At 40.8% G+C, this 23,788-nt stretch overlaps 1 protein-coding gene across 1 annotated transcript in view; it reads left to right on the top strand.

Annotated features, from left to right (window-relative positions):
* The first annotated feature begins 235 nt into the window (after positions 1–235).
* Positions 236–23,788, top strand: part of LOC115230078 (serine/threonine-protein kinase LATS1) — a 27,857-nt gene continuing 4,304 nt past the window's right edge. The window contains exons 1-3 of the mRNA XM_029800308.2: positions 236–3,065; positions 17,192–17,365; positions 23,041–23,147. Of these exons, the coding sequence (XP_029656168.1) occupies positions 494–3,065; positions 17,192–17,365; positions 23,041–23,147 (2,853 nt within the window). The 5' untranslated portion in view covers positions 236–493. The remainder of the gene's footprint in view (positions 3,066–17,191; positions 17,366–23,040; positions 23,148–23,788) is intronic.

Genomic DNA, 23,788 nt, shown 5'->3' on the forward strand with positions numbered 1-23,788 from the left:
GGGCTACACGACGTCGGAGTCGATGATGAACACGTACCTGCACCCGTCCCAGCAGAAGTGGCCCCTCCACCACCCCCACCACCACCATCACCCCCAACACCACCCACTCCCCCACCCACACCACCACCACCACCCCCAACACCACCCTTCTCAGCAGCAGCAGCATCAGCAGCAACAACAACAACAGCAGCATATTCACCATTCACCTCATAACCTTCATCATCATCATCATCAACAGCAGCAACAGTATATACATCAGCAACAACAACAGCAGCATCAACATCAGCAGCCACCTTCACCGCATCACCATCACCATCTACAGCAGCAATTACAACAGCAGCAGCAACAGCAGCAGCAGCAGCAGTCACAGCCACCTCCGCCACCCTCATCTTTGCCGCTGTCCCAGCATCAAACCACGGTTGAGATACAACAGCAGCAACAACAACAACATCAGTATGTTCCAGCTGGCCACGTGCAAGAATTGATCAAGCGAATGTCTCCAGGCAAGAACGACAACGGTTCGTGCACTCAGTCGCAATCACCGGTGCTCCAACAACAACAACAACAACAACAGCAACAAGTGAATCAAATTTACACCTCCTCTGCCTCCACCTCCACCTCTGCCGGCAACAGCAACCACAGCAGTGGTGGTGGTAGTGGCCCCTCCTGCGTAACCCTGCCCCTGCGTGTCCCCGCGAAGAAGCAGGTCGGCGATCAGTCGCATCTGCCTCCGCACTCCATACCGCAGCAGCTGGTGCACCCTTGGCGCCACACGCAGACCCAGGCGCCGGTGCAAGTCTGGGAATCTGGACGGGCAACGGTGCCGTTGCACCTCTCGACTTCACACCATCACCAGCAACAACAGCAGCAACAACATCACACGCAGCCTCCGACGGCTAGTGTGAATCCCATCCAGTTACACAGGGGTTCAAGCCCGAATACCTTCTCTCCGTCATACCACATTCAGCAGCAGCAGCAGCAGCAGCAACATCAGCAGCAGCAGAAAGAACAGCAGCAGCATCAGCAGTTTGCTGCACCAAATGTGCAGGCGCTGTCACACCAGTTAAAGGCCCTCAATATTTCACCAAACAACATTCAGTTGTCCCCTTGCATGAACGAATCCCGCTTCTCGAAGCTCACCATACAGATTCCGCAAGGCATGACCAAACCCATGCACACCCTCTACTTCCAGCACAACAACCAAGGCAACGAGCGATCGCATCTGATTGCTGCACAAGTGCAGAGGGCCCCCGTTTGCGAAACGCAGATCTCGCTGAGCAGCTGCAATAACATCACCGCCAGTGGTCACACGGGCATTGGTATCAGCAGTGGGGGCGCCGTTGCAGCTGGTGGAAGCGGGGAGAGCATACATATTAACTTGCCGCGAAAGAAGGCGCCGTCGCCGCCCGGGCCTGTCCAGGCCTGGGGGGCAAAGCAGCCGGCCATTATCATGAACTCGGTGAAGAGCCGCGAGGTTCAGAAGCCGAAGCTACAGACTGCAACTGCGCCTCTCACTGCTCCGGTCTCAAGCTCTCCCTCGTCCTCCACAACAACTGCTGTCACAACATTGTCATCATCATCATCATCCTCTACAGCCTCTACAACCACCACAGCCACATCTGGTTCATCTCAGAGCTACATCTCGTCAGTACAGACCACGATCCTTCCTCCAAACCAGACTCAAGGTAGACAGCAGACAGCGAGCCCCACCAAACGGGATGTGCGCATCAAAATTCTCGTCCCCAACTCGCTGCAAATAGACATCAAGAACCAAGGTGCAAACCCCCTTTACTCGCAGAACCCAACGGCACCCAGCTTCCATCTAGACTTCTACCAGCGGCCCCCGTCTGACACCACTTCATCCACCCCTCGTTCAGATTCCCCCGTCTCTCGTGCCACAAACCAATCACCGATGTCTATACAGTCAACAACGTCAGTGCAGTCTACAACCTCCACACCTTCCAGTGGTTCGGACATACCTTCGAAACCACCCCCTCCTTACCCTGGGAGAATTCTGAACATAACACAGTCATCATCTCCTCCCATTCCGACCCAAACTTCCTCGAAACTGCTGGCTCCTTGTCCAGTGAAACCTATTCCTATTCAGCAAGCGCCACCAAATGTGGTCCCTAGTGATAATTTCGGGTCGTCGTCAGTGAATACGCAGGTGACACAGACATCAATGTATGAACGGCCGTCACTGTCGAACCGACGTAGTAGCATGGAGAACAACCAGAAAGAGGAATGGTGTGCTGTGGAACGGACGCATACCGAATCAGCTGAGGAGAGAGAGGAGAAGCACCGATGCACGTCGCCGATTCCCGAATGGAAGTCGGAGTACAGGTCGCCAGACCAAGAACGTGTACGCAACTACTCTCCGCAAGCGTACAAATTCTTCATGGAACAGCATGTGGAGAATGTAATGAAATCCACCACGCAACGCATGTGGCGACGAATGCAGCTGGAGAATGAAATGAGCAAGGTCGGGCTTTCTTCCAATGCACAACAGCAGATGCGGAAGATCTTGCACCAGAAGGAGTCGAACTACATTCGCTTGAAGCGAGCCAAACTTGAAAAGCACATGTTCGAAAAGCTCACCACCTTGGGCATTGGTGCATTTGGGGAGGTGGCTTTGGTTCGCAAGAAAGACATGGGCCAACTGTATGCAATGAAGACTCTGCGGAAATCTGATGTTCTACAACGCAACCAGGTGGCACATGTGAAAGCTGAGAGGGATATTTTAGCAGAGGCGGATAACGAATGGGTGGTAAAACTATATTACTCTTTTCAAGATAAAGACTTTTTGTACTTTGTGATGGACTACGTACCAGGAGGAGATCTAATGGGACTTTTAATTAAATATGAAATTTTTGAAGAACATCTAGCTCAGTTTTACATTGCAGAACTGGTTCTGGCTATCGAAAGTGTTCACAAAATGGGGTTTATCCACAGAGATATCAAACCAGATAACATATTAATTGATAGGGAAGGTCACATAAAACTAACAGACTTTGGGTTGAGTACAGGATTTCGATGGACACATAATTCTAAATATTATCAGAAAGGTAAGAACTAAGTACAATTTTTTTCTTTTCTTTATTTATTATTATTGTTGTTGTTGTTGACTTTGTTTTTCAGTCACCCACTCCTTGATTGGTATTGTTTATATATATATATATATAATATATATATATATATATATATGTGGAGGCGCAATGGCCCAGTGGTTAGGGCAGCAGACTCGCAGTCATAGGATTGCGGTTTCGATTCCCAGACCGGGCATTGTGAGTGTTTATTGAGTGAAAACATCTAAAGCTCCAAGAGGCTCCGGCAGGGGGTGGTGGCGATCCCTGCTGTACTCTTTCGCCACAACTTTCTCTCACTCTTTCTTCTGTTGGCCAGCTCGCTTAGCCAGTGGGGTGGCGTCATTTGAAGGCTAAAAAACAATGCGAGGCGCATTGTGACCAGCAATGTGTAGCAACATCTGATAGGTCGGAAAAAAAAATATATATATCATCATCATCTAGTTTTTTAAATCTGTGTTTTGTCCCAGTTAACGGGGTGTCTGGATTTATCTCAGTGCCATAGTAACTGCCCTCATGCCATCTTGTCTGGTTTCTTAAGCCAAACCTCCCAATCTCCTCCACCTGTCCCCTCTGTGTTTTTTTTGGTTTACCTCACTTTCGCAGTCCCAACTATATATATATACATATATATATAGTTAATCCAAACATAAAAACACAGAGAAAACACAACACGAGGACGTAGAACAAATATAGTATTATTGGACACTCATGAAGGAAGGGAAGAAGGAGGGTTTAACGTTTCGAGCGGAGCTCTTCGTCGGAAACATAAGAGAAGGAAAGATCCAGAGAAGGGAAGACAGCGGAAAAAAAATTGCCAACGGTACACACGCGGTCACATTTTAGATTCAGATGAATATGGTACTTAAGGTGAGGCACCAGAATTTAGTACGGTGTTTATCTCCTTAATTTCTTGGAGATTTTAGGTGTAATTATACTAATGTGTCCATCTGTTCTAATTTAATTAAATTCTATGTCTTTGTGCAGCTGAGGATTGCTCTGCATTTTAAATTGATGTAATGATTGCATTGTCAAATCAAATAGAATTGCATGAAATGATCGTACTGCATTACCTCTGGATATCCTTGTTGCTTGTTTTGATATATACACACACACACACACACACACACATATCTCAGACACGACTCCAGGTCATCAGCATCACTTGGGCTCATCACAAATTTTGCATAAAACACATGCCTGTTCAAAGAATTTCACATTTACCCCACAATATTTCTACCCCTAAATGTCTTATTTATTATCTATATCTTGCACTATGTCTTTCTCCATTTCTAAGTTAAGGGTAAAAATAAAACAACAAATAAAATAGGTGCAGGAGTGGCTGTGTGGTAAGTAGCTTGTTTACCAACCACATGGTTCTGGGTTCAGTCCCACTGCGTGGCACCTTGGGCAAGTGTCTTCTACTATAGCCTCGGGCCGACCAAAGCCTTGTGAGTGGATTTGGTAGACGGAAACTGAAAGAAGCCTGTTGTATATATGTATATATATGTATGTGTGTGTATATGTTTGTGTGTCTGTGTTTGTCCTCCCAGCATTGCTTGACAACTGATGCTGGTGTGTTTATGTCCCCGTCACTTAGCAGTTCGGCAAAAGAGACCGATAGAATAAGTACTGGGCTTACAAAGAATAAGTCCCGGGGTCGATTTGCTCGATTAAAGGCGGTGCTCCAGCATGGCCACAGTCAAATGACTGAAAGAAGTAAAAAAAAAATAAAACAACCCTGCAATACACAACTGATCTTTACACACAGATGCACAGAATAGCAGTAATCAAATAACGACAGCTGAGTGCACAACAGACATCAGCGATCTGATTCTTGATCGCCTGTCCTCTTGGCAAGAAATGCCATTTAGTCTTTTACACCTACCAGGCTCATTCGTATTAGCCCGAGTTGCTGGATAATCTTTAGTTCTTTCAAGAATATTGTAGAATGGAAACTTTTCATAGATTGGAATTTAAACCCTCATCTCTACAGAAATTTATTGTTTCAAGAAAACATTGATTTTGAATTACTTTTAATTTTTACGATTATAGATAACAACTCGGGCTGTAACTTCTGAGCCCGAGTCAGGCGTGCGTGAATGATGTTGAGAGAATGTCTGCTACGAATGATATTTTTTGACATCGCACTTCTAAGACGACCGCCAGATGCTGAACAAAAATTGACTGTGACGAGGCTTAATAAAATATGCATATATATTTTATTTATATATATATATATATATATAATATAATATATATATATATATGCCTTCGAAACATGCTAGAGTCGAACTAGTGACAGCTGATGAAGGGGATTTTTCCTGTGTAGTATGTCCTGTACTCTGTTTTTCTGTTGTAAAAAATGGTTTTCCCGTTTTCGTTTCTCGTTGAGTTCTACGTCTAGTTGTGGTGTCCTGTACTCACGTATATATATTTATATATGCATGTATATATACATGTAGATGTAGGTACGTGCATATATGTTTGTATGTATGCATATATTTTATTTATTACACTATATATATATAATATATATATATATATACACACATACACACACATGTATATATATTCACAACACACACACACACACACACATATATATATCATCATCATCGTTTAACGTCCGTTTTCCGCGCTAGCATGGGTTGGACGGTTCGACCGGGGTCTGGGGAGCCAGGGGCTGCCCCAGGTTCCAGTCTTATCTGGCAATGTTTCTACAGCTGGATGCCCTTCCTAACGCCAACCACTCCGCGAGTGTAGTGGGTGCTTTTTATCGTGCCACCTGCACAGGTGCCAGAGGGGTCTGGCATTGGCCACGATCGGTTGGTGCTTTTTTTTATGTGCTACCGGCACAGAAGCCAGTCAAGGCGGTGCTGGCATCGGCCACGTTCAGAGCATATATATTCACATACATATATTCACACACACACACACGTGTGTGTGTGTATAAGAAAAGAAATGGAGTAACAATTAGAAGTTGATCATTGGTATTAAAAGGTCATAATTTAATTGTAGTTAAAAAAACATTCACAAGTGTCTCAGTTTGTTGTTTGTGAAGTAAATTTGCATTTATCTCATTCTATTTAACAAACATCATCAGAATGATTTAGAGTTTACTAGCAGTATCGCCTGTCGTTGCTCGGGTTTGTAAGGGAAATAACTATACAGCATTTTTAGAGAGTTATAGCCAAAAAATAGCAAAAAAATGCATTAAAAATGGAAAAAATATGATGGTAATTTTTTTTAAAAATCGTTGACTCATCGTAGACATTTTTAGAGAGTTACTTCCCTTTAAAAAAATATGCATGAAAATGGAAAAAAATGATGGTGAATTATTTTTAAAATCGTAGACTCATCGTAGACATTTTTAGAGAGTTACTTCCCTTTAAAAAAATATGCATGAAAATGGAAAAAAATGATGGTGAATTATTTTTAAAATCGTAGACTCATCGTAGACATTTTTAGAGAGTTACTTCCCTTTAAAAAAATATGCATGAAAATGGAAAAAAATGATGGTGAATTATTTTTAAAATCGTAGACGCGTGCTAATACCCAGAAGGGCTCGATATGAATCATGACTATAAGATACCCGGTTTTGGTTAAACTGCACCTCAAAATGTGGGAGTAGTTAGGAATCTAAATCGAAGGGGACAGACACTCATACAACTACAGTTTTATATATATAGATTTGAGGAATGTAGACAGAAGGAAATGGAAAAAAGTTCAAGTCTTTAGGCTTACAATTTTTGTGTCTGTTAAGGTTCCACGTGTGTGTACATTTCTTCAATGTTATAGTGTTCCTTACACTTATTGAAGGCATCTTCGTTGGACGAGAGATAAGTTCTTTTACTAATGCCCTGTACAAGTTCTCTTTTTATAAAGTTTGGGTGGTTGCTGTGTGCATTAATATATTTGAGGTTGGTATATATGTGGGGAAAATGACTAGTTGACCGGCGGTGTTAGTCAAAAGTGTTATACCTGGTCGTAATATCCGCTATCGTTAATTGTAATAAATAACGATGTTTGAGACTGCTATATAAGTCCCTATGATTACAAATAATGCCCTTGTTAAAAATTAAGGATGCTCTCAAAAGTTTAAGTGCGATATACAGTATAAATTTGGGTTACGTAAAAGGTATAATAAATATATAAAAATGCTATGTGCAGTGTGGGTTATCTACTTAGAAATATAACTAAAAAAATAAATACAGCTGGAATAGGCTCAATTGCTCATTTAATCATGTTTGTTAGTTACAGCCCTAGCAATTAGTATGTTAGTCAGTGATCTAACGTTAATGTGGATATATTAAAGAGAATTATAGCTCCGGGTGTACATCGTATATTTAAAATAAAGGCGCAGGAGTGGCTGTGTGGTAAGTAGCTTGCTCTCCAACCACATGGTTCCGGGTTCAGTCCACTGTGTGACACCTTGGGCAAGTGTCGTCTACTATAGCCTCAGGCCGACCAAAGCCTTGTGAGTAGATTTGGTAGACGGAAACTGAAAGAAGCCTGTCGTATATATGTATATATATATATATATATATATATATATATATATGTGTTTGTCTCCCTAGCATTGCTTGACAACCGATGCTGGTGTGTTTATGTCCCCGTTACTTAGCGGTTTGGCAAAAGAGACCGATAGAATAAGTACTGGGCCTACAAAACAATAAGTCCTGGGGTCGAGTTGCTCGATTAAAGGCGGTGCTCCAGCATGGCCGCAGTCAAATGACTGAAACAAGTAAAAGAGTAAAGAGTACAGCTAGAATAGGCTCAATTGCTCATTTAATTGTGTTTGTTAGTTGCAGCCCTAGCAATCAGTATGTTAGTCAGTGATCTAACATTAATGTGGATATATTAAAGAGAATTATAGCTCCGGGTGTACATCTTATATTTAAGATAAATAATTCAGTTATTCAGGGTAATTTAATTTGTGATGTGATATTAAATCATGCTCTGTGGTAAGGTGGGGGAGGGGGGTCAAGAGGAGATAATCAGATGTTAAGCAGGTCAGCTAATAAACTGTAATGTAGGTATTAGTGGTATGTAGAGAATAAGAATTTATCTTTATGTAAGTATGTTCTATTTTCCTCATCTCGTTTATTAATTCTGATTTGGCCATCAAAATGAAGAATTTCTCATTTATGCATAAATTACAGTGATTATTTTTAAGGTTATATGAAGATGTTTTGGCTAGGATATGTCATTCTGTTCTATAATATTGTTATCTGTAAATTTCCTGATATAACTACTTACTTCGGTAGAGTTAGCCTTATTTCTATTTCTGAAACTTGAGAGATGGGAATTATATCTAAGTTTCATTTCATTTTTAGTTGCTCTTATATAAGTTTTCTAATTATTGGAGAATACATCACATTGGTAGATTTTGATTTTGATTTTGATTTTTCCAGTTTCAGCTAATGAGCTGTGGCCATGCTGGGGCACCGACATTTTTAGTTTTACATTTATTCAAGAATTCACAAGTATTTTTATTTCTCCAACCACATAGATTAGTAAGATTATCTGTGCCTATGATATAGTATAGGGGATTATCATTTATAAGATGGCTGTCTGGATTTTCAGAGGGCAAGTTATATGGGGGATCACTTATATTAATCGATTAGTAGTTGTGCTTTTTATTGTTATTCTTCCAAGTTTCATAGGAGTTTAGCTTTTTGTTGTTGACAGAGGTTATAATAGTTGCTAGTTCGGCTATGGCCTACTCTAATTTTATTGCTGAAGGTTCTGAGTATTTTATATTCATATCGAAGTGCTTACTTTACTGGTTTTTAGTTGTATTGCAAAGAGGATTATTAGCCAGATGTTATCCTTATTCTGCTTGTTATTTTAAATATTTTTGGGTTTTTGGTGTAAAACCTGCCCTCAGTATTGTTGCAGATCATAAATTATGGTTATTATTATTATTATTATTATTATTTTTGCCAGCTCTGTCTGGCATCTGTGCAGGTGGCACGTAAAAAGCACCCACTACACTCACGGAGTGGTTGGTGTTAGGAAGGGCATCCAGCTGTAGAAACACTGCCAGATCTGACTAGGCCTGATGAAGCCTTCCGGCTTCGCAGACCCCATGCTAGCATGGAAAACGGACGCTAAACGATGATGATGATGATGATTGCTATCAGCTTTGGTAGGGTTGTTCCTATTCGACTTATTTACCTTGGTATTATAATTACTACCAGGGACTTTATTGGTTCTTTTAGGTGTATTATTTTTATTGTTATTATTTTTCTTAGTATTATTATCGTTAACATAAGCTAATGTTATTAATATTATTATGAATCTTAATATTCTTCCTACTATTAGTAATAATAGTAGTAATAATAAATTATCACTACTATTGTTATTATTTTTGTGATTGTTTTTATAGATATTTTGGCTATTATTATTATAAATTATAGGTATTTGTTATTTGTGTTATTGTTATAAAACTCCGAGTAAAGGTACTTAATTTTCCAATACAGTGTTATAGTGTTCCTTACACTTATTGAAGGCATCTTCGTTGGATGAGATACGAAATTCTTTTACTAATGCCCTGTACAAGTCCTCTTTTTATAAAGTTTGGGTGGTTGCTGTGTACATTAATATATTTGAGGTTGGTATTAGGTTTAATGTACAGTTCATGTAATCCCATGGTTAAATTACAATTGGCATCTAAATAGTTAATAGAATTATGCGCTTTTACTATCATGATAGTTAATCCAAACAGTTTAAAGAACTTATATAATTTTTTCTTTAGTAGTTAAAGTCTCTTATTGGAGCTGTTTTTAAGGATAAATAATGCCTCATCTCTGTAAAGGCCTCCTCTAATCTCTGGGAATTCTTTATGTAGATGAGAATAGATAAATACCCACTAAATCAGATACCTGTGCTGAGTCCAGGGCCCCCATAGTGATGTTGAAATAATTGGGGTGTCCGTCCTTACCCATTGGTTGTTATCAAATTTTATTATATATTTCCTAGCTTCTATGATTACCTTAATTAATGGACTGTTTGACTGAGGGCTGGCGAACCAGATGGCTGCACCAGGCTCCAGTCTTGATCTGGCAGAGTTTCTACAGCTGGATGCCCTTCCTAACGCCAACCACTCCGAGAGTGTAGTGGGTGCTTTTACATGCCACCGGCACGGGGGCCAGTCAGGCGGTACTTGCAACGACCTAGCTTGAATCTTTTTACACATGTCAACGGCACAGGTGCCAGTAAGGTGATGCTGGTAACGATCCTGCTCGAATGGCGCCTCCTACATGCCACCGGCACGGAAGCCAGTTAGCCACTTTGGCAACAATCACACTCGGATGGTGCTCTACGTATACACATATTTTGTTTCGAATTTGTGTGAATGTGTATAAAATAATATAGAAGTTGAATAAAGTTAAAACATGGTCTGGTTTTCATGTTTTTTTTACCATGATATTTTAACATTAAAAAAAAATATTTTGTAATAGGTGCAGGAGTGGCTGTGTGGTAAGTAGCTTGCTAACCAACCACATGGTTCCGGGTTCAGTCCCACTGCGTGGCATCTTGGGCAAGTGTCTTCTGCTATAGCCCCGGGCCGACCAATGCCTTGTGAGTGGATTTGGTAGACAGAAACTGAAAGAAGCCTGTCGTATATATATATATATGTGTATATATATTATATATATGTGTGTGTTTGTATGTGTTTGTGTGTCTGTGTTTGTCTCCTTAGCATTGCTTGACAACTGATGCTGGTGTGTTTACGTCCCCGTCACTTAGCGGTTCGGCAAAAAGAGACCGATAGCATAAGTACTGGGCTTACAAAGAATAAGTCGACTAAAGGCGGTGCTCCAGCATGGCCGCAGTCAAATGACTGAAACAAGTAAAAGAGTAATGCGCATAAAGTTAAATTGGCGCTTTCATACATAGTGAATCAGATTTCAAATGAGTTTAACTGACAGATGAGTTCTTGACAACTTTAGTAGCTCTTAGAACCTCTCCAACAAGCTGAATTTTTAGAATGCATTTTTGACCAATCTACATGCATCTTAAACATCACGGTTTGCCAGGTGTACACATTTGAAATCTGATGATTATGCTATGTATGAAAGTGCTAATTTAACTTAATGAGCATTACAAAATAGTTTTTTTTAATGTTACAATACCATAATAAAAAATGTGGAAACCAGAACATATTTTAACTTTATTCAACTGAGATATATATGTGTGACCGCGTGTGTACCGTTGATGATTTTTTTCCCTCTGTCTTCCCTTCTCTGGATTTTTCCTTCTATGTTTCCGACGAAGAGCTCCGCTCGAAATGTTAAAACTTCCTTTCATCCTGAGAGTCCAATAATACTATATTTGTTCCACGTCCTCGCGTTGTTGTGCTTTTTTGTGCTTTCATGTTTGGATTAACTATATATATATATATATATATAACACCACACATATATACATATGTACATATATATACTTCATGTATATATAATCTGTGTGTGTGTATATATATATTATTATACACACATATATATACACCATATATATATGTATATATATATATATATATATAATATATAATATATACACACATATATATATGTATATTTATATATACACACTATATATACACACATATATATATGGTATATATATATATATATATATACACCCATATATATCTGTATATATATATATACACACACACACACATACATATATACATACATATACATATGCATATATATATATATACACACACACATACACATATATACATACATATACATATGCACATATATATACTTATATGTACACACATATACATGTATATATATATATATATATATGCACACACATACATATATACATGTATATGCCGCCAGCATGAGAGACAGGCGGTTCTGGCATTGACCATACTTGAATGGTGCTTTTTATGTGCCACCGGCATAGGACCAGTCAGCTGGCACTGGCATCAACCATGCTCAAATGGTGCTTTTTACATGTCACCAGCAAGGATGCCAATCAGGCAGAACTGTCATTGGCCACGACAATGACTTCACTTGACTCAACAGGTCTTTGCAAGCGCAGTTTATTGCCCAATGGTTAATGGGCCGGTTATGCTGCACTGGCATAGGCCACAGTTACAGTCTTACTTGGCTTCTTCTTCTTGTCTTGAGACAACATTCACCCGGGGTGGGTTGAGCTGGCTTCATTCATCCTCAATGCTGCATCTCTCACAAATGCTGCATCTCTCACAAACGCTGCATCTCTCACAAACGCTGACCAGGCCTGGCGATTTGAGGCTGACGACCGCGTGATCTCCAACCACTCCTTATTCCAGCGGCGAACGCCGTAGATGTGGGGGCCTAGGTTGGGTTCCAGATCAGCCTTTACTGTCATCAGCCAGGTTTTTCGTTGTCCACCACATCGCTTTTGCCGACCCTGAAGCGGAGCTGGGGCAATTGCTTTGTAGATGAATTCTCCTGGTTGATGACTGAGGGCATCACCCAGCCAACGCAGACACCTCGTTAGGATGACTTGTCGGAGGGAGGTGATTCTGCACTGGTGTCGCACCGAATTGTTGGAGACAAAGTGATGTCATCGGACACGAATGATGCGGCGTAGACACTTGGTTTGCTGGGTCTTCTCAAGCACATCATATCTCCAGAGGTCTCTGTCTCTTGTCATCGCCTCCGTGAGGCCCAGTATTCGAAGGTTGTGCTTCACCTCATTCCAGATCTTCCTGGCTCTTACCTCTCCCACAGATTCCTTCTGCTGCTAGGGTGTGACACTTTTTCACACAGCTGTCCTCATCCATATGCAACACATGACCTTACCATCGCAGTCGTCTCTCTTGTGCACCACATCCACTACTGCTTAGGTCCCTAGATGAGAATCAGATATTCTCATCATCATCATCGTTTAGCATCCGCTTTCCATGCTAGCATGGGTTGGACGGTTCAACTGTGGTCTGGGAAGCCAGAAGGCTGTGCCAGGCCCAGTCTGATTGGCAGTGTTTCTACGGCTGGATGCCCTTCCTAATGCCAACCACTCCGTGAGTGTAGTGGGTGCTTTTTATGTGCCACTGGCATGGGGCCAGATGAGGCTGGCAACGGCCACAATTGGAAATACACATGAGCGGGTATAGAAGTAAATGTAGGGATAAGTGAGTTAGACAGGTCAATATATAAAGTATATTAAATACATGAAATACAAAAAATGTATATATACATTCTGAGTTCAGATTCTGCAGAGGTTGACTTTGTCTTTCATCCCTCTCAGTACCAGTGGAGCACTGGGGGTGGATGTAATTGACATACCCTCTCCCCTGATATTGTTGGCCTTGTACCAACATTTGAAAAAAATTTTTATTATTATTTTCCTTCTTTCTTCAAATATTCTTCCGTTTCTCGCCGAGTGTTTTCCATACACCTAGGGCCCGAGAAGTTCATTGTATGCATTCCCAGGTTACACACGCAAATTCACAGGTAAAATATGTATTTAAAAAATTAATAAACAAAAATTCAGGAGTGGCTGTATGGTAAGTAGCTTGCTTACCAACCACATGGTTCTGGGTTCAGTCCCACTGCGTGGCACCTTGGGCAAGTGTCTTCTACTATAGCCTCGGACCGACCAAAGCCTTGTGAGTGGATTTGGTAGACGGAAACTGAAAGAAGCCCGTTGTATATATGTATATATATGTATGTTTGTGTGTCTGTGTTTGTCCCCCAGCATTGCTTGACAACTGATGCTGGTGTGTTTACGTCCCCCTCACTTAGCGGTTCGGCAAAAGAGACTGATAGAATAAGTACTGGGCTTACAAAGAATAAGTCCCGGGGTCGAGTTGCTCGATTAAAGGCAGTGCTCCAGCATGGCCGCAGTCAAGTAAAAAAAAGTAAAAAAAAAATGGATGTTGTTTTCACAGCGATAATGCTCTTTTCAGTACGAGTCGTTCCAGATAACATGATTTTTTGCACTTCCTGTAGGGATGGTAAGCCTGGAATCATTTTCAAATAGGTTTCAGTACCTTTTTTTTAATCATTCCTAGAGATCCTACAATCACTGGTACTGTAGTCGCCTTGAGATGCCACATTTTTTCAATTTCTATTAGCAGGTCTTTATACTTACTAATCTTGTCAAATTCTTTCGCCGCTATATTGTGATCGCAAGGAATACTCACGTCAATTAATAAACACATCCTTTTTGTCTGATCTTTTAAAATTTTTTATTATTATTATTTTTTATTAATATTTATTATTATTATTATTATATTATTATTATTATTATCATCATTATTACTACTAATCTTTATTATCATTATTATTATTAGTATTATTATTATTACTGATCTTTATTATTATTATTATTAGTATTATTATTATTACTGATCTTTATTATTATTATTATTATTATTATTATTACTATTATTACTGATCTTTATTATTTATTATTATTATTATTATTATTATTATTACTACTACTATTATTACTAATCTTTATTATTATTAGTATTATTAAGGTGGTGAGCTGAAAGAATTATCAGCATGCTGGGCAAAATGCTTAGTAGCGTTTTGTCCGTCCTTATGTTCTGAATTCAAATTCTGCTGGGGTTGACTATGCCCTTTCATCTTTTCAGGGTCAATATATTAAGTACCAGTGAAACACTGGGGGTCAATGTAATCGACTTGTCCCATCCCCCCAAAATTTCTGGTCTTGTGCCTTTTTACTAGAAAGAATTAGTTTTTGTTTTTGTTGTTGTTTTTATCCTTTTCATATCCTCGTTGGGGTAGATGTACTCTATCCCCCAGCTATGCGTGAATAGATCCACATTTGGCTCTTAAGAATTCCTATGTTGCTGCTTCGGTGCCATTCTTTTAAGTACTTCCCAGAGAATGTAGCCGTCTCCCAAGAACTCACTTATTTTTAGCAGTTTTAGAAACGGTTTGTTTGCCTGGAACTCTTCCAATTGTTTTTGTTTTTTTTTTTTCTTCCCAGTTTCTGGTTCCTGTTGTTGTTGTTATTGGTGTGAGAAAGACATCAAGTGTTTCCTTATGTTCCATGTTTAACTCCCCCCCTCCTTGCCACTCTGCCTTTTCTTTTTCCTTTCCTTTCCTTCCTTTTCTTCATCTTTGCCCTATTCTTTTTCTTCTCCTTCATCCTTCTTCATTTTTCTTCTTTGTTACCTTCTTCCTTATTTCTTCTTTTTCTTCCTTGTCTCCTACTCCTCCTATCTGCCTCTTCCTCCCATCCTCCTCCTCTCCTCCTCCTCATCCACTACATCCTCCTCCTCCTCCTCCTCCTCCTCATCCCCTCCTCCATCCTCCTCCTCCTCCTCCTCATCATCATTCCTCCTCATCATCATCATCATCCTCCCATCCTTGTCCCCCCTCCCCCCTCCTCCAGGTGGTGTGAACATTGAACAAAATGCTTAGCAGCATTTTTTCTTCCAACTCACTGCAATGTCGGTTCAAATCCCACCAAGACCTATCTTTTGGTGGCGTCAATAAAAAAAAAAAGTACCTCACCAGAATTGGGTTCCAAATGTATTGAACCAACCTCTTACCTTTAAAATATCTAATTTCGTATCAAGACTAGCAGGAATTATTATTCTGTTGGATTGCAGTATTTGTTTTAGTTCTTCATATCCTGAGATCAAATCCTGCTAGAAAAATGACGACGCCGTGGTGATCTCATTCTCGCTCACAACATCATAAGCGGAAAGTGTAACCTCTCAAAAGAGCTGTTCTTCACTCCTGCTCCAGAGCGTCGGCTGCAGGGTCACTCCGAAAAGCTCTATCTGCGATGATTTCATCTCAATCGAAGGAGAGGGGCTTTCTCCGTCCGGGTTGCGGATCCGTGGAATAAGCTGCCGGACGAGATGGTGAAGATGCCGACGACCGCTCAGTTCAAAGTCTCCCTTGACCAGAAATGGCCTGAATTCTTTGCATGACACCCTCCCTGTACATAACTACATGGCCTTGCTTTTTGAGCCAAAAAATTAACTTAACTGCTGAGGTTAGCTTTGCCTTTCATTTTTCCAGGATTGATAAAATATAGTACATGGAGTTGATGTAATTGCTTAACTTTTCCTATCCTCAGAATTTGTGGCCTTTTATCATTTGAGGGGAGTGCATGGCTTAGTGGTTAGAGTGTTGGACTCATGATGGTAAGTTTGTGGTTTCGATTCCTGGATCAGGCGATGCGTTTAAAAAAAATTTTTTTTTTAGCAAAACACTCCATTTCCTGTTTCCCCAGTTCACCCAACTCGTAGCATCAAGTGATCCTGTGACAGAGAGGGCATCCTGTCCTCGGTGGAATATATACCCTACAGAGTCCAGGAAACTGGCTTTATGCTCCTTGCAGAGTAATGCAGACTAATGCTATCACTTGAGGGATGAACGGCAAAGTTCGCCTTGGTGGGATTTGAACACAGAATGTCAAGAGCTGGAGAAAATACCACAAGGTATTTTGTCTGACTCCTCTAAAGATTCTAGAAGTAAAGTTCACTGCCCTAATCATCATTTAATGTCCGCTGTCCATGCTGGCATAGGTTGGACAGTTTCACTAGGGCTGGTAAGCCGAGGGGCTGCACCAGACTCCATCTGACTTAGCATGGTTTCTATGGCTAGATTCCCTTCCTAAAGCCAACCACTCCGAGAGTGTAATGACTGCCATGACTATGGTTTCGCTTGGCTTGATGGGTCTACTCAAGCATGGCATATTGCCATAGGTCTCACTCACAAGTCATTGCCTTGTCAAGCATGGCATATTGCCTAGTCAAGCATGGCATATTGTTGAAAGTCTCACTCACTAGTCATTGCCTACTCAAGCATGGCATATTGTCGAAAGTCTCACTCACTAGTCATTGCCTACTCAAGCATGGCATATTGCCGAAGGCCTCACTCACTAGACATTGCCTACTCAAACATGGCATATTGTCGAAAGTCTCACTCACTAGTCATTGCCTACTCAAGCATGGCATATTAGTTCAAATTCCACTGATATTGATTTTGCTTTTCACCCTTTCTCACTGGGGTCCTTGTATTGAGCACTCCGAAAATTTCAGGCCTTGTGCCTATATTAGAAAGAATTATCGTTATCATCGTTATCATCTCTTCTCCTTGCAGATGGCTGTCATCCTCGTCAAGGTTCGATGGACGTTGTGTTGAAGGAGGAGTCGTGTTGCTGTGATCAACTGAAGCCATTGGAGGTGAAGTACCAGGAACAGCGGCAGCGATGTCTGGCCCACTCTCTCGTAGGCACGCCCAACTACATTGCGCCTGAGGTCTTGATCCGATCAGGTAAGAAGTGACCTCTGCTCCGATGGTGGGGTCGTATGTGCATGTGTCTATTTCTCTCTCTCTCTCTATATATATAACAATTGCAGCGTGGAAGGTGTTTGTAAGCCATTTAAGAAACACACAAAAGCCGTTCGACTCACTTCAACATTTAAGTTTAATTTGTCAAAATATTTTCGTTGCTAAAATCCGCGACCTGTTCACTGACAAAAATCCGTACTGCATCATGCAGCACGGATTTTTGTCAGTGAACAGGTCGCGGATTTTAGCGACGAAAATATTTTGACAAATTAAACTTAAATGTTGAAGTGAGTCGAACGGCTTTTGTGTGTTTCTTAAATGGCTTACAAACACCTTCCACGCTGCAATTGTTTTCGTTTCAGCACACAATCTCAGATCAAATCACTTGCTGTGCGAGTACATCTCTCTATATATAGTTGAGGCAGTTGTATTGTGTGCTACGTCTTTGGGTTTCTGCTCAGGTGGGACAACCAGCAGGTAACCTGCTTGTGAATTAGCGGCAGCCCAGCCTCACAATTGGTTATTGCATCCATGACAGACAACTTTATGACAGCAGGGTTTTTGATCAGGGTTGTGTTGATCGTTTTTGATTGGGGTCGTGTTAAGGCAAGCACAGGGGTTTATTAGGTTGACCAATGCTTTCAGAGTGGATATGGTAGAGGGGAAACTGAGAGAAGCCTATTGTGTGTTTGTTTATGTGTAAATGTGGCTGTTACACTATTTTGTCTAATAGCAAACCACAGGCGCAGGAGTGGCTGTGTGGTAAATAGCTTGCTAACCAACCACATGGTTCCGGGTTCAGTCTCACTGCATGGCATCTTGGGCAAGTGTCTTATGTTATAGCCTCGGGCCGACCAATGCCTTGTGAGTGGATTTGGTAGACGGAAACTGAAAGTAGCCTGTCGTATATATATGTATGTGTGTGTATGTTTGTGTCCCCCCCCACCATCGCTTGACAACCGATGCTGGTGTGTTTATGTCCCCCATAACTTAGCGGTTTGGCAAAAGAGACCGATAGAATAAGTACTGGGCTTACAAAGAATAAGTCCTGGGGTTGATTTGCTCGACTAAAGGTGGTGCTCCAGCATGGCTGCAGTCAAATGACTGAAACAAGTAAATGAGTATACATTATTTACATTATTTGACGGATATTTGTCCTCATCTTGTTTGTTGTTAACGCAACATTTCGGCTAATATACCCTCCAGCCTTCATCAGGTGTCTTGCGGAAATTTTGAACCTGGGTTCTCATTCCTAAGGTATTTTTTGATATTATTATTAGGGTCACTACCTAGAATCGAACTTGGAATCTTGGAGTTAGTAGCCCGCGCTTTTAACCACTACGCCATATGCAGTGACCTGAATAATAATAATAATAATAATATTGAGAAGAGCATTGTCGATGTCAGAACTATTACTACCCATGTATTTTAATTTAACTTTAAAAAAAAAAAAAATGAAATGAACGAACTAGTGAGTTTAGTTTAATGGCCTACCAATGTATACTATGAGTTTCCTTGCCCTAGGAGTCGGGAAGACACTCAGCAAGAAATGGAAGCAAATTTGAAAGAAGAAGAAAAAAAAAGATAACAATAATAATAATAATATCGAAAATACTTTAGGAATGAGAACCCAGGTTCGAAGTTTCCCCAAGACACCTGATGATGGCTTGAGGGTATATCAGCCGAAACGTTGTGTTAACAACTAACATATCTGCCAAATGTAAATAATGTACATAATTCCTCATCTCTTAAATTTAGAACTACATCAAACCCCGTGGTTCTTGAGTTCCTGATGAAGCAAGTTTACTTGAAAGGACAACTGTTTGTGCATGTGTCTATGCATCTGTGTGTTTGTGTAGTTGCGACAATCACACTATATCACGTGCTGCACTAAAATTTTACAGTATCCGTTTCTGGTGTCACCTTAAAAACACTGGTGCTACATGCATTATCTTGTAGCTATGAGATTTCATGATCATGATCATCATCATCATTTAGCGTCCGCTTTCCATGCTGGCATGGGTCGGATGGTTCAGCTGGGGTCTGGGAAGCCAGAAGGCTGCACCAGGCCCAGTTTGATCTGGCAATGTTTCTACAGCTGGATGCCCTTCCTAACGCCAACCACTCCATGAGTGTAGTGGGTGCTTTTTATGTGCCACCGGCACAGGGGCCAGGCGAGGCTGGCAACGCCACGATCAGATGGTGCTTTTTATGTACCACCGGCACTGATTGTTTATTTGTAGAATGACATTGTGTGAAGGTGCAATGGCCCAGTGGTTAGGGCAATGGACTCGCGGTTGGAAGATTGCGGTTTCGATTCCCAGACCTGGCGTTGTGTGTGTTTATTGAGCGAAAACATCTAAAATCTCCACGAGGCTCCGGCATGGGGTTGGTGGCGACCCCTGTTGTACTCTTTTGCCACAACTTTCTCTCACTCTCTCTTCCTGTTTCTTGAGTAACGCTGCGATGGACTGGCGTCCTGTCCAGCCGGGGGGAACACATACCCCACAGAAACTGGGCCCAGGAGCCTGGCTAGGCTTGAAAAGGACGACAAAGAAAGAATGACATTGCAGGGTAGGTGCGTGAGGCCAGATCTGGTTGGTTTGAGCACAAGGCAGGTGAAATCTTTGGGTTTGATATAGCTGGATTAAATAATAAAGGGTTGAAAGCAAGCACTGGGTTTTGGGGCTGACCAAAGCCTTGTATTCACCTGAAAGAAGCCCATTGTAGGTGTGTTTGTGTACATGTGGTTGTCACTCTATTTTGTCAAATATCCAACCACTCAGTACGTGAATTTCTGATGAAGCAAGTTTATTTCAAGGTGCAGTTATTTAATAATAATAATAATCAATTCTTTTTTATTGGCCACAAGGGCTGACACGCATGATTACATAAAGGGACAAGACAGGACGAAAGGTTACAAAGGGTTTTGTCCGTTTGTTAAAAAATCCGTGTAAAAAACTTTAAAACAATGATTATTAAAACAATGAAAAACTCCCAAAAGGGGGAGAGGTTTCGAAAGGTTCCTGGTGGAAAAAAACCCTACAAAAATAAAACATTCTGTACAGTGCTCAGGTGCACTACAACTCATCTAAAGTGTATGTATAGTACATAGGGTAATGTACAAGCGTCAGGAAAAGAACAGTGCATGAGTCATGACATACACGTATGTGTATGAGTATGGAAGGGGGACAATCAGGTGTAGTTTCAGCGGATTTCGGAAAGCATGAGGGCCTTAAAGGATGCAGTGTTATGGCAGTCGACAACTGACGCAGGCTGTTTGTTCCATGCTTCAGCAACTCTGAGCGTGAAAAAATGTTTCCGAAAGTCATGGGAGCTGTGTTGTTTTCTGACTTTGTAGGCATGTCCATGTGTGTTGGACACATGGAGATCAAAAAGGTGTTCAGTGTTGTTGTTGGTGAGGTGGTTGATAACTTTGTGGGTGCTTACCAAGTCCATTGCCAGACGTCGGAGCTTCAGTGAATCCATGCCCAGGGAATGTATAGTTGCAGCAGTTTGCACTGTGTCATGTGCCACATTGAAGTTTTATGGTGCCGCATAAATGGCATTTGTGTTGGTGTGACGTGCAAAGCACCCAGTACACTCTGTGACATCCAGCCCTAGAAGCCATCCCAGAATAGACAATGGAGTCTGGTGTGGACCCTGGCTTTACTAGCTCTGGTCAAGCTTTTGTGTGTCCATAAAGGGGTGCGTGCGGACAGACGTCTCCGAGATTCTGCTATTAAGTTCTGTCATAGATGTGGTTCGGAGGGGAGATAACTAGAACCGCTCAGTAAATCGTCAGCATGGCCCAAGGGGAGATAATTGAGTGCTACTCAACAACTGCAACAAAATATTATTTCCATCGTAGAATTTAATCTACAGCATAGATCCGGATACTAAATCGATAATGCTGGTGATGATAGTGATACATAATGTCGATATTATATAATTTTTGTGTTATTGATAATGTCGAGTGAACGATATATTGCTCAGGGGAGGCCACTCTGTACACAGATCTTACAATTACCTCCTCGTATTTGTTGTGCGTGTGTAAGGGTTATCACTTGGTTGTTGAGTATATATACTGTTTCAATGTAGGAATATTCCCATATATTCAATGTATGAACAGCTAGTATATTACTTAAAGGCACACAAACTGAGATAAAATTGTGCATGTTTATATATATATATTATATATATATATACAACTTATAAATAAGGGCAAACGAAAAAAAATTCTAATGCCAGATATGCCGAAAATTGGACATATTGTCCATTTACAATATAATTTTTTTCCAGTACGCACGCTACTCGAAAAAAGGTCGACAGAAATCTCTAAAAAAAATTCCATTTACTTCTTTGCCACATGTATCGCTGACAAAGGGAGGGTTCTTTTTGAACTAACCCAGAAATCGGTCCGATATGGTAATAATGGAATTTTTTTTAGAGATTTCTGTCGACCTATTTTCGAGTAGTGTGCGTACTGGGAAAAAATTATATGGTAAATGGACAGTATGTCCAATTTTCGGCATATTTGGCATTAGAAAATTTTTCGTTTGCCCTTATTTATAAGTTGTTTATAATTTAACCTTTAAAGGTATTTTTTAATATGCTGGCCATTGATAAAAAATTTTTTTGAAAAAATTTTATCCTACATTTTATATATATATATATATATATATATACACATATATATATATATATATACACATATATACACATATTCAGGAGAGTATTGTAGTTCACTTGAAGCATTGTGTATTGTTTGTAAAGAATTAAAAGTTTTGAATGTTACAACAATGCACTATAATACAGACAATGGACCATAAGAACTGTTGTAATTTAGTTATCAATAGTCTATGATATTTCGGAAGAATATTCCTTCTTCAGATATTCTTAGATAGCAGTGACTCCATCTGAGAATATCTGAAGAAGGAATTTTATTCCAAAATATCATATCAGACTATGGATGACTAAATTACAACAGTTCTTATGGTCCATTGTCTGTATTATAGTGCATTGTTGTACCATTCAAAACTTTTTATTCTTTGCAAACAATACACAATGCTTCAAGTGAACTACAATACTCTCCTATATATAAATAGATGAGTGTATTTTTACCTTGTTAACAATTAACACGGGAAAAAAAAAAATAGTTACCAGGGTAGCAAAAATCTCACAAGTAAAGAAGCCCATCGTATATATGTGTATATATATATATTTGTATGTGTGTGTGTGTATATGTTTGTGTGTCTGTGTTTGTCCCCCAACATCGCTTGAGAACCGATGCTGGTGTGTTTACATCCCACGTAACTTAGCAGTTCGGCAAAAAGAGACTGATAGAATAAGTACTAGGCTTACAAAGAATAAATCCTGGGGTTGATTTGCTCGACCAAAGGCAGTGCTCCAGCATGGCCACAGTCAAATGACTGAAAACAAGTAAAGAATAGTAGGTGTCTTTTGGCAGATTTCTTCCATATTATAACCGTAATATACCCAATCTTATTGCTGTTTTCATGGCTATATTACTTACGAAATTTATGTTGTCTGTAAAATACCAAATATATTTGATGCTTCCAAAGTTTGTATCTATAAGATGTTGTCATATTGCTTACTACATTGTTTGTCATGTAATTTTATTTTGCTTCTGCCAGGCTACACAATGTGCTGTGATTGGTGGAGTGTTGGCGTCATCTTGTACGAGATGTTGGTCGGGCAACCCCCTTTCTATGCTGCAAATCCTGCTGAAACTCAATATAAGGTAAGTCTGCTCTCCACCACCACCACTACAACAGCAACCACACCTCCATCACCACCTCATCAATACCATTATCAACACAACCAACATCATAATTTTCAACACCACTACCATCACCAATACCATCTCTACCTTCACTACCTCCATCATCATCATCATCATCGTTTAACGTCCGCTTTACATGCTAGCATGGGTTGGACAGTTCGACCAGGGATCTGGGAAGCCAGAAGGCTGCACCAGGCTCCTTTCTGATGTGGCAGTGTTTCTATAGCTGGATGCCCTTCCTAACGCCAACCACTCCGTGAGTGTAGTGGGTGCTTTTTACGTGCCACCTGCACAGGTGCCAGACGCGGCTGGCAACGGCCACGATCAGATTGGTGCATTTTACGTGCCACTGACACGGAAGCCAGTCAAGACGGCGCTGGCATCGGCCACGATTCGGATGGTGCTTTTTACGTGCTACCGGCATGGAATCCAATCTAGGCGGCGTTGGCATCGGCCACGTTCAGATGGTGCTTTTTACGTGCCACCGGCACAGGGATCACAACTGCAGTTTCCATTGATTTTGATGTTGGTGTACTTGACTCAATGGATCTCCTCAAGCACAGGGTCGAAATGGTGTTTCTTCACTTGCCACCTGCACA

This window comes from Octopus sinensis, unplaced genomic scaffold (genome assembly GCF_006345805.1).
Source record: "Octopus sinensis unplaced genomic scaffold, ASM634580v1 Contig14404, whole genome shotgun sequence".
NCBI classification, from domain to species: Eukaryota; Metazoa; Mollusca; class Cephalopoda; order Octopoda; family Octopodidae; genus Octopus; species Octopus sinensis.